Genomic DNA, 13160 nt, shown 5'->3' with positions numbered 1-13160 from the left:
ATACACATAAACACTGGATGTTCTGAAGTGTAATTTCATAGACTAATAGAGAACCCCCAGTGGGTATTTTATGATATTCCTTTTTGAAACAATGGAAACTAAATTTCCTATTGATCAATCTGAGCTCACCGTAGGACGTCAATAGTTTTCTTCAAATTACTCCATTGTAAAGTGATTTTTTGCTTTGCTGGTTAAAAACAATGTATCATAGGTAACTATCCACCCGAATATTTCACGAGAAAAAATATGAACTTTTTCCTGATTCCTGTTTCACTATTGAATAATAATAAGACAATATGGACTCAATACTCTGTGATCGGAATTACCGATTGTCGAATCATTATTCAGCATAATTGAAAATGGCAATTTATCAATTATTGCTCATAACTCAAAATCTAGAAATGATACGTTTTCAGATATGGATTATCTAGTCAGGAAAAAAGAGCTAGAGTATGTGTCATCCGTTTTCTTCTAGCTGCTTTGGTTCTCCAGATCCTCTCAGTGGACAATAAATTTTGCCCACCCTGTACTTATTTTTTTTAATACCACCCCTACCAATCATCTCACGGTCTCACGGAAAAACGAATCTTACCATAGTCTTTATTTTACTTAAACTCAAAAAAATTCATTCAAAAACAACAAAATAAAATTAAAGATTATGATAAAATTAGTTTTCCTATTCGTTGTTGGGTAGGACGGCTAAGGAGTTAGAGAAAAAATATTCAATTTTATTGCCAAAAAAATAAGTACAATCGGAACTCAATTGAGGTATTTCAGTGTCTCAATTTCAAGTTATTCATTAAGTAATCTCGACAGACTGTGATTGCATTTCTTCTGATATACACAAAGTAAAATTAAAACATTATTGTGGGGTTCTATTTTCCGAACTCACCCTTGGTGTATATTTGTATTTGAAAAATAGAAGTGGAATTAATTTTCAAGAGACATTTGTGTTTTTTCTGATAACCACAGAATAAAAAAAACAAGGACTAAGGTTGGATTCCATACTCCGTGAGTTTTCCGAAGATCCCACATATGGTATATGTTTCCCTTTGAAAAACGAAAGTTGGATGGAGTTGAGTCTAAGGGGTCGGAGAAAAATATTCAATTTTATTGCTAGAAGATGAGTACAATGTATTGGAACTCAATTAGAGTGTTTCAGCGTCTTAATTTCAATAAATTCAATTAATTGATAAACTATTAATTTTTTTTTGTGCTTCTCTTATAACAAAAGAATTAACAAAAACAGAGGTTATGGTGACATTCCATTTTCCGTGAGATTTTCAATGAGCCTACAAATGTTATACGTTTCTTATTTAAAAATAGAAGTTTGCGGCTAAGGAGTTGGAGAAAAATATTCAGAAAAAAAAAATACAGTCAGAACTCGATAGACGTATTTCAGGGTTTTAATTTAAAGAAATTGTTTAGGAAACTATAGGTTTTATTTTTTTTTCAAGAGACTTAAGTTTTTCGCCTCAAAATCACAAAATTCAAAAATAGATATTATCGTGAGCTTTCCCAATGAGCCCACACTTATATATGTATAAGTTTTCATTTGAAAAGCGGATGTCATCATATGGGGTTGCGGCTTAGGGGAAAGAGGCACTAAATTTTGTCAAAAATAAGGGTAATTAAAAATCAATTGAGGGGTTTCAGCAATGACTAAAACCTACACCAACCAAATCAACCTGTCAAAACCGGAAGAATACTACAATTTATTACATTTTGATTACAATTCATTATAACAGGTCCGAATTGTATCAACCAAATCACCGCGTCAAAACCGGAAGAATACTACAATTTATTGGGTATGTATATTTTTATTACAATTTATTACACCAGGTCCGCATTGTATTATGTACCTTTACTTCCCATTCCCGAGTTATGCTTGTTTGGTGTAGGTTCTATCTGAAGCAACACCACCCACTTGTAACTTTTGAAGTAGGTACTTAATTGTCATCAGAAAAAAATTTGGAATTCAGATTTTTGTTCAGACTTTTAGGCTATAGAGGGTACCAGTTTATACAAATTCATTCTTTATCATATTGCGAAAAAATTGCAAAATAAATTTTTGCAAACCTTCAGTGAAACACTGAACCAAATTTTTAGAATATATCCGATATAGGTGGGGTTATAAATGCATATCCGCTACGGTTGTGGTTATTGAAAAGGTTGCCTTTGTGAAGAAAGAAGAATGGTACAATCGATAATGGGATGGGCTTTATCGGCCGGGAACTCTACCTTCAAGTATTATTCTCAAATAGTTCTGATTTTTCCAAAGCAATTATGCTTTGGATTACTACGCTACGATTTGACCTCGTTACCTTGACCATTCGTTAAAAAAATTCTCTCTAGAGAGACCTTGAATGCAACCAGTTCGAATAGGCCGAGAATGATTGAAAGAATTTCAGCAGTGAATTATGCCCGATTTTTGACCTTGGGAAAAACATCTAGTACTATTGTTGTTCTTGGAATCAACAAAGAGCCTTCACTAATTATCATCGCTTGAACCCTTTTTATGGGTTTTTTATTCGTAACGAATTGAAGGTTACTGAAAGCTTCACTGAAAACATTCGAATCTTGGATTCCTATTATTTTAACCTAATTGTACAAATCTTTGTGAACTTTTTGGAGGAACGATTGAAAATAGATTCACTATCACGTGACGAGAGGATCGAAGGAAGGAACGATAATCGAATGTTCTAGATCTTATGATCGACATATCTATTAACATGTGGTGTCCTATCGACATCATGAAACCATTGATTGGTTAAACAGTTAACAGTGAAAATATTCCATATTTACTGGCTGTCAATTTCTCAAGTAGGAGTAAATTACAAATGCTCCTTGCTGAATTAAGTCATCTTTATTTTTGAAGATCCTCCTGCGGAGGTGGCACTTATAGTAAAAGGGCTTACACAAATGTTATTTTTTAAATCCACCATTTCGGAAGCACAATAATCCAGAAAAAGATGATGCCAGTTAAACATTCGTCAAGACCGAACTGTTGCTTCGAGCACGATGAATTTCCCAGATTTATTACTAGAAGAATTGCTCTTTTAGAGTATGTATCACATTGAGATCTACGTTACTTATCCTGCTTGAGACATCAACAAATTTTTATTCTCCTAATTTCTGGATCCCAACCTTATTAAAAAAAAGACAGGTCAAGTCTTTTTTTGGGACAATCATCAATGACTAACTTCCAAATTCCAAACACCTTGTATGCGTAAATTAATTATCACACTGCACCACATTTAAAAAAAAATTTTAAAAAGAGGAAAACTGCTCATTTCGATAGATACATAAGTAGTTTCATTACAAATATAACCTTATAACAAACCTACATATCAAATTTTAAAGACTACATATCGAAACATGTTTTTAACTAGAATAAGAGAATGTTTTTTCAACACTTGATCATAATAATAAAATGATGATTAATTGATTGAACTTCTATTTGAATTTTTAACTTTAATCTTTGAAGACCCTGTATATCAGATTGCTTAAAATAGAGATGTAACGAATTATTCAATATTTGATAAGAGCTGGGTAAAATTTGGTTTTGACACATTCATTGGAAAACTAGTATCAGCTATTTTAGTGAGCACCTAAGCTGTCAAAATTTTAGAGAAAAAAGTCGAATATCTCAGAATCGGTGTTATATAGGACCATGATTGTCATATCAAAGTTACCTTAAAATCTGACAAGAAATCCAAAAATGTAATAATATACAGGATGTTCCATTCAAAATGAGAAAGTTTATACTCACAGATAAAAAACGGAGCACTCTGTATTAAGGTGGGTTATAAAAAATAAAAGTTCAATTGATTACAGACAAGTTTTGTATTCAACTTTTTCTTCTAGCTCCTTTAGTTTCCTCAATAAGGTATAGGGACACCCTGTACACTGAATGCGTTATTTCCAAATTGTTTTGACATTGTGCCCTCCCTCCATAATACGGTTCCGCCTACATCGGGTATCCTTTTTTGTTTAAGTACCATGTTTTGTACTTGTGTCCTTCTTAACTTGCTATAAATGTCCTTCTTTGTTGTCAAATGTATAGTTGAGGGAAATAAAGTACTGATCACAGTTTTCTATTTTAACTCTGATTTTTTAATTTACAATTTTCGAGAGTTTTTTGTTTTGAAAGTATCTATGATTATCTTAGTTTTTTAATACACATAATTTCTGATTATGGGGTAGAATAAAAAAATCATGAATATATTCTTCAACGTAGAATCCTTTCTGTTTTTTTTTGTATAGGGATTTAAAATTTGATGTATACCAACTTTTATTCAGCTATCTACACGTTTCATCTTTTTATTAACAACAACCTTCAAATTTTCTCAAGCTTGTAATTGACGTATTTCGATGAATTCGGAGCCTTCACGATTTTTCCATAAACGTCAACATTTTGGATTATTTGGGTTATCTATTATCCTTATAAGATTTTAGATTTTAGATTTTAGAGGTGCTTCAAAGTTTCGACATAAAAAATGCCATACCAAGTAATGTCACAATATGTCGTAATGTGGTAAAATAATTTGGTAATTCTTACGAAAACATCCCATTAACATAGTTATAACTATTTCCAATGCCACTTATTCGCCACATGGGAATTTTCGGACTTGTGCGTATCACACAACCGATCCTTCTGGTAGGGATTACGTTCTACGATTTAGAATGAGACGGATATTCTTGGGAATTTTACGTATTCAGTGAAAGTTATCAAGCCAAAAACTTTCATTGTTTGCCCAGCGTTTTAGCAGTTCTATTATCTGAACAAGCATTTTTTTTCTCTACTTTTCGTTACCATTTTAGATCATGAATAGGTAGGTAAGATCGTCGGGCTTGCAAATTCGAACTTGTAGAATTATTTATTTCAAGTACCTATTATGAAGTCCGAAATATTTCATTCTACAAATCCCCACAAATTTCCTTCCCTCGTTTTCGGAAAAGATTTAGAATAACATCAACCTACTAAATTTCGGTTCGACCTGTACAATAACTTCCTCTCTTTTATGCATATGTACGTTTTAAATAACCAAGGCCATCAAAAGTCCAATAAACACGTAAATATTTGCCTCCCTAAAAGTAAGAATTTTTCAACTTATTTTCATGGGAAATGGTTTTCCTAAAGAGTGATTGGTTATATTCGGTGAATCGCCAAATGTGAATTCAAGTTGTTAGGATCTTTTATTTTGAAATTTTTAAGATTGGTCACTCACTCTCTTTCCCAGACTGACCGTGACCTGAGTCTAATGAAAAGTCTATAAATTCAGAAAGGAAGGTTGTTTATTAAAACATCGCTAACACTCGAATATTTTACAACGTATTAATAAATTCAAGAGTTGCCTATAAAACGCTTCGATAATAACCAACTCAGCAGTCAAAACATTATGGTTCCTGATTTAGAAAGAGCACATGGACGTTGTAAAACGCAAAATTTTCAGAAACTACTTAATGTATAAATCTAGTATTAGAGAATATTGAGGGTAAAATGGGCGTTGCTTATGTTATGTTATTCTTTTAATAACGTGCGTTCAAAAATATTCGTTGTCAAGTAGGCTATGAAATTTTTGAACGTCGATATACCGAACATCAGCCTTCAAAATTTCATAGCCTACTTGACGACGAATTTTTTTGAACGCACGTTACAATTTTTCTCGTTCGTTTAGAAAATATTTATTAATTACAAATAATCTATGATCTTCCATAACGTCAAATTAGGGGAACATTATTTTGTCGTAATAATCACTTAGATTCGAGGGTTTCACCATTTTTTTTTATCTAGAAAGTTCAGACACATAAAAGCGATCATTACCTAATCGAAAAAAATGAAAATACTTTCTTGTACCAAATCTGGAAAAAACAAATGATATAATTTGAGATATATGGAAAAAAACTGATTTGGACAGATTTCAAACCAATTAATTGGTTCAGCGTTCATTTATGAATGTAGGTTCGTTATCTTTAAGTTTTTGATGATTTTAATAAGTAGACCATACCTACTGGAAAAAAATTAAAATACTGGGTGTTTAAAATATGGTTTGACGTCATATCCTGAACAAAAATGAATTCAATGTTTATTCGAAATAAAAAAATCTGTAGTACAGGGTGCCCGAGTTAAAGTGTCCCTATACCTTATTGTGAAAACTAAAGGATCTAGAAGAAAATGTTCGCTACAAAACTTGTCTGTAATCTATCGAAATTCCTGTAGGTATCAACTTTATTATTTTGAATGGAACAACCTGTATATTATTGCATTTTTGAATTCCTTGTTAAATTTCAAGGTAACCTTGGTTTGACAACCATGGTCCTATATAGCACCGATTCAGAGATATTCGACTTTTTCCTAAAATTTTGACAGCTGTAGGTGCTCACTAAAATAGCTGATACTAGTTTTATAATGAATGTATAAAAACCAAATTTTTCCCTGCTCTTGTCAACATATTGGATTAACGTTACATCTCTATTTTTAGCAATCTGATATATAGGGTCTTCAAAAATTCAAATAGATGTTCAATCGAAACTTGATTTTTTCAAATGGCGACCTATATTTTTTTCTTGTTCATTATGTAGAACAGGTTAAAATGAGCAAAAAATGTATTTAAACTTTTTCTGTAAAGTGAATAGTTTCAGAAACATGGACGAAATAGTGCATTTTCCCGTAAGAATCAACGATAATTAATTAATTAAGCTGATAGAATATGGCAACTGTGGATACTAGCACTTATCTAATTGTGTATTTTTGAGTTTTTTTTGTGTTGTCAGACAACTACTTGATTATTTTGAGAAAAATGTATCTGTTAGTTGAGTCTCTTCTTCAAAATTGAAATAATTTTATTTTATTGGGAAGTGTGAACTAGTACTGATTATGAGTAATAGAGTTTTTGACATTCATTAGTCTATCTAGTTCATTAAATTTATCAAAAAAATCAATAGCAGCAACACTAATTAATAATTATCGTTGGTTCTTACGGGCACTATTTCGTCCATATTTCTGAAAGTATTCACTTTACAGAAAAAGTTTATATACATTTTTTGCTCATTTTAACCTGCTCTACATGATGAACAAGAAAAAATATAGGTTGTCATTTGAAAAACATTTTTATTGAACTTCTGTTTTAATTTTTGAAGACCCTGTATATCAGATTACAAAAAATAGTGATGTAACGTATGATCTAATATGTTGACAAGAGATGGGCTAAATTTGGTTTTTATACATTCATTAGAAAACTAGTGTCAGCCATTTTAGTTGTGTCAAAATTTTAGGAAAAATTCGAATATCTCAGAATCATTGCTATAGGACCATGGTTGTCATACCAAAATTACATTAAAATTAGACAAGGAATTCAAAAATGCAATAATATACAGAGTGCATGTTCCTTTTAAAATAAGAAAGTTGATACCAACAAGGAAAAAACAGAGCACCCTGTATTAAGGTGGGTTATATAAAATAAAAGTTCAATCGACTGCATACAAGTTTTGTATAGAACTTTTTCTTCTAGATCCTATAGTTTTCACGATAAGGTATAGGGACACTTTAACTCGGACATCCTGTACTATGATATACATAACTAGTAGAGGAAACACGGACGAAATGACATCCGTTGCCAAAACGTTGTTTACGCTGTTTACTGGAAGTACTGAAGAGTCTTTCACTAGTTGGTCGAGTTAGTTAATGAGAAGTTAGCTTGAGCCAACACCCGACTGACTCCGAGTACTTTGGATCAATCAGATGCGCCTCCTTTCTTTATCTTCTTCATTGCGATAAATTAATGCAGAAACTCTCATTTTCATCCTCATCCGTTACGTCAGTTTGTGTTCGATTTCTTTCCTGAAGTACTTTTTTGTTTTTCATCGTTTTTTTTATCTTCGACATTTTTTTATCCATCAAACAATGTTCTGATAACTTGTTTCCTCTGCTTGGATGGATTCTCAGAGCACGTTCAGCTTTGATTTCTTTGGAATTGGGCATCTTTAGTCATCAAGTGTTTTTGCGAGCCTTTGGCTTTTTCTTATGCCTTGTCCTATAAAGTCTTTGTAAGACGAATTCCAATTTACCAATATACCAAAAAAATTTGTAATTCACTGGGTTATTAAATTCTTCACGTGCATCAGACAAAATGATGCTGTAGTTTTATCCATAAGGATGATAGCTACTTTTTGTTTGTAGACGTAGAATATTCAAAATTCTTAGATGAGAAATTATATGGCATTCTATTTAGTTGCTCATGAAACCGAATATCTATTTCATATCGTTGGTTTCTGAATTGTTATATAACCGTATCAAACAGAGTCTCTATAATCTACAAGGAGACTTTATCTCCTTATATTTGGTTTTGATTGAGAAACGAAGCGGAAGTAAATTCGCTATAAGGTGAAAACCAAACAATCATTTGTGAAAGTGCTTACGTCCTTCACTGGGTTTATGAAGGCAGCCTTGCACTTGAATGTTATTGTGGATATTACATGAATTGAGGTCCTATTACGAGATATTGAAAACGACGTTCTAGATCGACTACCATTGAGGGTCAGACTGGTGATGCTCTGTTGAAATTAATAATTGTAATGCGATCGATCACGGAGAGTATTGGCTTGGGATGTTATTTCTACGGCGAAAAAACAGGTCCATAAAATCATTTTGCAATAAATCTTTTCTAGGTTGAAATATAATATTGAATGAAAAAACTATTCAGTAATCCACGATACGAGATTTTAATTATACGTTTAACATCAATAATAGTGTTGAAACTACTTTTATATTCATTAAAAGGAGGTACTTTACACTATGAATAATTGAATCACCCAAATCTTGTTCAGATTAAACTAAATTGACAACATTGCAATACGTAATTGTAAATCAATGATAAAAAGTAGGTACATCTTTGTTGTTACAAGTAAATTATTGGTTTACCAACTTGACTTCTCGCCTGAAAACAATGTGGGATTAGTTATAAAGGATTTCATTTGGGACACTTCGTATCTTTCATATCTGCCACTCTCCTGTTGTTCGAGAAATTTACAGTTTATAGACCATAGTTTTCGATTTCCTTCAATCCATTTTTGTACCAATATGAGTCAACCCAAAATGATTCGATTTCAATAATCATAATACTCGTATGTCCTTAAAAATCGAGCTCTTCTTAATCTACATAATGATACAAATCTACTGTCTACCACTTTCATTAACAATTCAACGTTGAAATTGGGGTCATATTTACATTTTGTCTGTATTCCAAATCTCTTAAATAATTCATCATTTTATTTTCGTACGACACATACATTAGTGAATGAATAACTCGCCGAAAAAAATTTTTCCTCTTATGTGTTATAACTTGACTTTAGGAAGCGAGCGTCAGTTTTGAAAAAGTACTAAAATTTTCCTTCTTTCTTTAATTCAATGCCCCTTTTGTATGCGAGGGCAGGTCAAAATGCTATCGACCCTAATCGTAGCAAAAGTGACAACAAGACAGTCTAGCCTTTACAATAATTGATTATGCGATGTTTACTATATTATTTGAATACCTTGAAATAAATTTTTCGAGTGAATCTTTTGAATTGAAATTCTCAAAAATATACCAATGTATATTTGAATCTTGACATTGTTATACCGGGTTAACGAAATTTCAATGAAACTCCTAAATTTTTCCTGCTCTTCCACCGAAGTTACTGATAATTTTTTAAGACTTCTTTCATTAATCCAACTTTTCACCCATTTTCTCTCTCCGTTTGCAGTCATCGAATACAGATGCCATCAATTCGTTCCATTTTCGTCGAGGTGGGAGTTGTATTGCTCTGACGAGACTGAAACCATGGTCAGCATCTTCCTCGACTGAATGATTTTTCTCCTTTTTCTTTAAGTTATGGTGGTTGATTATTTTTGTTTATGGTCATTATGATTTACCGTAGCTCGAGCATCGAGATGTGCCTAAATGAGAAAATCTACATTTACGTTATAAATCCGCGTATTGTTTTCCTCTGGTATTGTTATATTATACACGGTATTCAAACATTATTATTAACATTATTCTATGATGTTTATTTAAAAACGCTTCAGTAAGGAGCAGCACACACTATTTTAAAGCCAACTGATATCATGATCATTTTACTTCTGAAGACCATGTATTTGTATATTCCACTAAAAAAAGAATATATAATATATTCATATGTACTATGTAATTTTCATTTCACCATCATTTTTTCTAGATATTGCAATACTTCAATTATGGACTGTAATGATGGCTCTAATTTCTATTGCTTGGGCCCTAACTTCTTACCACAGATCTGTGCGCTATTCAAGGGATGACAAGAATAAACTCAAATTCAGCGCATCCTTGATTGCTTTCTGCTGGCATCTTATGAGTGCAAGTAAGTTTTTATCGTTGTCATTCAGTGTGATTGGAATACATTTCTTTACGTCTATGAAGAAATCTGAGTAAAAAAATTAAAAATTTCAAATCTACAAAATCGATTATGACTCAAACTAATATTGTATAAATATTGACTTCATGGGTGATACACCAGGAAGAAAGAATTTCAACTCATTTTATGGCAGTAGCAGTAGAATCACTATTTTCAAAGTATATTATATTGATAATGTATGATTTGTGCTTCAGACAACTAGGTCTACCAGAACTTTTTCCTACTAGGCAACATAAATAACTGTCTAGGGTTCGTAAAAAAAGGGGAAGCTATTACTATGTCGCATTCGAGCCATTGGGACGCCCTTCATATCGTTCATAGAGACAGGACCACTGTGACAGTGGTATGTGGTCGACGGTTGCAGAAGAGTATATATAGGGAATGGCAGCATGGAGAGACGAAAATGTCATAATGTTATCCTCGGCGACGAATTTTGATTTTGCCTTTTAGAGAGTATCTTAGATGGCTTTGATTTTGCATAGGTATGGCCGTAGAACAGTAACACTTCGCAGTGGAGACAGATGTAATATTTATTGGTTTTGTTGTCGAGCGGCTTGCCCACAGTGCTCTAGTAGATGTAATAAATAGTAGCTGATCGCCAGGTCTCTTTGTTCGTGGCAGTATGACAGCTGCCGCAAGTGCAATTCATTTAAAACCGCGTGGAACGGTATGACGTAGAAGGAGTCATTGTCAAGCTCACTGACAGAACTTGGTGCGTTAACAGTGGCGTAGCACAGACAATGGAAAAGTTATCAAGGAGATAATTTAAAATACCTTCAACTTTTGTGCGAAAAACTTGATCATGTAATGAATAAGTAATAAGAAGCGCTGCAGAAACTTCCACGAGTTTTTCGGGTTAGTGAATGAGAATTGATTTGATTAAATTTATTGCACTGCACCGCCCAATTTTATGAGAGCTACGCCAATGGTCGCTTTAGTGTGACTTGGCGTGTGGCGATACCGATGTAGCCCGAGTACTTTCGATCACCTACTGCGCCTTGGATTTTCTCCAAATTCCATTGAATATGTGTGGAATATAATGGGAAGGAGGCTTTACATTTCATACTTTTCACAGCTGTCCATAGAGACCAAGGATTATAGACCAACTATGCTCTATAATTTTTGTATGGGGAGGTACTATAAGACGGCTCCGGACTCTGGCACAGTTAAATCACGAAGTCTGATTGCCACAAGCAGACTTCCACCATTTCATTTAGTCAATGCCAGGACCAGTGTACAGGTGTTCACAGGGTTACCAGACAGATTTTTTTTTCGGTTCCCAAGATGTTAATAAATGTTGATATGCATGAGAGTAGTACTTGCTCACAAATCATGTTGGTGAAACCATACAGTTTACAGATTGCTTACGAGAGATGCTGGAAAAATGCAGCAGTTGATCCCTGTCCGAAAACAGTAATATTTCGTGAAAAACGTGGGGTAATATATGCACCCCTTCTGAGAGATGTCAAAATGAGAACTTTTGTCAGGTTCATATTGAAAAGATATTTTGCGCTACTATGTTCTATAAAAAGACTATTCGAATAATGCTTTTTTGGCTATTCTTCTTTTCTGGATTTATTTTCATGCCTCATTTTTTTTCAGTGTCTCGAGTATTGGCCTTAGGACTTTTAGCGTCCATTTTTCCCGTTTGGATGGGTTGCATATGTGCCTTTCATTGGGGTATTATGTCATTCTGGCTAGCTATTGGTCATCACCAGAGTTCCTGCAGTAGCAGATGTGAAGAACTTATACTGTCAGTAGCACTAGGCTTAGCTTATGTTTTGGCATTTATATCACCCAAAGATGGTCCTACTAGATATCTTTATCTTGCATATTACTTAGTTTGTTTTATGGAAAATACTGGAGCACTGATCGTTTGGTGAGTTATCCATTTCATATTATTCTAGAATAACATTTTCACATATTATTGCGATCAATAAGAAATCTTTTTATTTGATTCATTATTACTTTGCAGAAAATTTTAACTTCGATTATAAACTACTATAAATTTCAGGTGTGTAGCAAACAACGCAAATGACAGACCCCTGATATACTATGGTGCAGCTGGTACTCAAATGTTCACATTTTTCCTAGGTATCATATTCCTTCTAATTTATTATAGTAAATTCCACCCAACAGTAATAAACAGAAAAAAGTTGCCTGATGTGAATTTTGGAAAGCCAGGTTACAGCAAGTCTTACAACATGAGGAGATCTAGTTCTTGATCTTTAGTATTTCTTTAGATTTAAGCTATAGTAACACTTTTACACTTTTATAGAGAATTTTTTACCGATTTCTTAGACCACTACTTAACCTTGAAGGACATCCAGGTAGTTGAGAATAGTGTTCAAACCATTTCTTCATCTTTTCCTCCAAAAACTTTATTGGTGAACATAGAGAGTTTTTGTTTCATCAATGATGTGAAAGCATTTCTGATAATTTTTTTTTCAGTATTTGTTGTTTGTGATTCTATTTGAAATTTTGTGATCTTTATATTTATGAGTATTTCTGTATAAATCTTTGTGATATGCATCATACAGGTATATCGTATGATTTTTGTTGGTGTACTGTTGTTATATTTACATATATATTTTTTGACACATGTGCATTTTGGAACTTTTCCTATATGCCAATTAAACGTGTTACTAATATTGCCTTTTTTATTATGAGATATTTATACAAAAAAATTGTATATTTCTTGTTGAAAGTTCATATTTTACGTTGTTGTG

General features: G+C 32.9%; 1 protein-coding gene across 1 annotated transcript in view; it reads left to right on the top strand.

The window, feature by feature from the left end:
- Positions 1-13082, top strand: part of LOC123307771 (XK-related protein 4-like) — a 29710-nt gene extending 16628 nt beyond the window's left edge. Inside the window, exons 3-5 of the mRNA XM_044890197.1 lie at positions 10216-10377; positions 12034-12310; positions 12446-13082. Coding sequence (XP_044746132.1) covers positions 10216-10377; positions 12034-12310; positions 12446-12656 — 650 coding nt within the window. The 3' untranslated portion in view covers positions 12657-13082. The remainder of the gene's footprint in view (positions 1-10215; positions 10378-12033; positions 12311-12445) is intronic.
- Positions 13083-13160: the final 78 nt, after the last annotated feature.

This window comes from Coccinella septempunctata, chromosome 2 (genome assembly GCF_907165205.1).
Source record: "Coccinella septempunctata chromosome 2, icCocSept1.1, whole genome shotgun sequence".
Lineage (NCBI taxonomy): Eukaryota > Metazoa > Arthropoda > Insecta > Coleoptera > Coccinellidae > Coccinella > Coccinella septempunctata.
The sequence above is the reverse complement of the archived record's forward strand: the minus strand, read 5'-3'. Positions and strand labels throughout refer to the sequence as shown.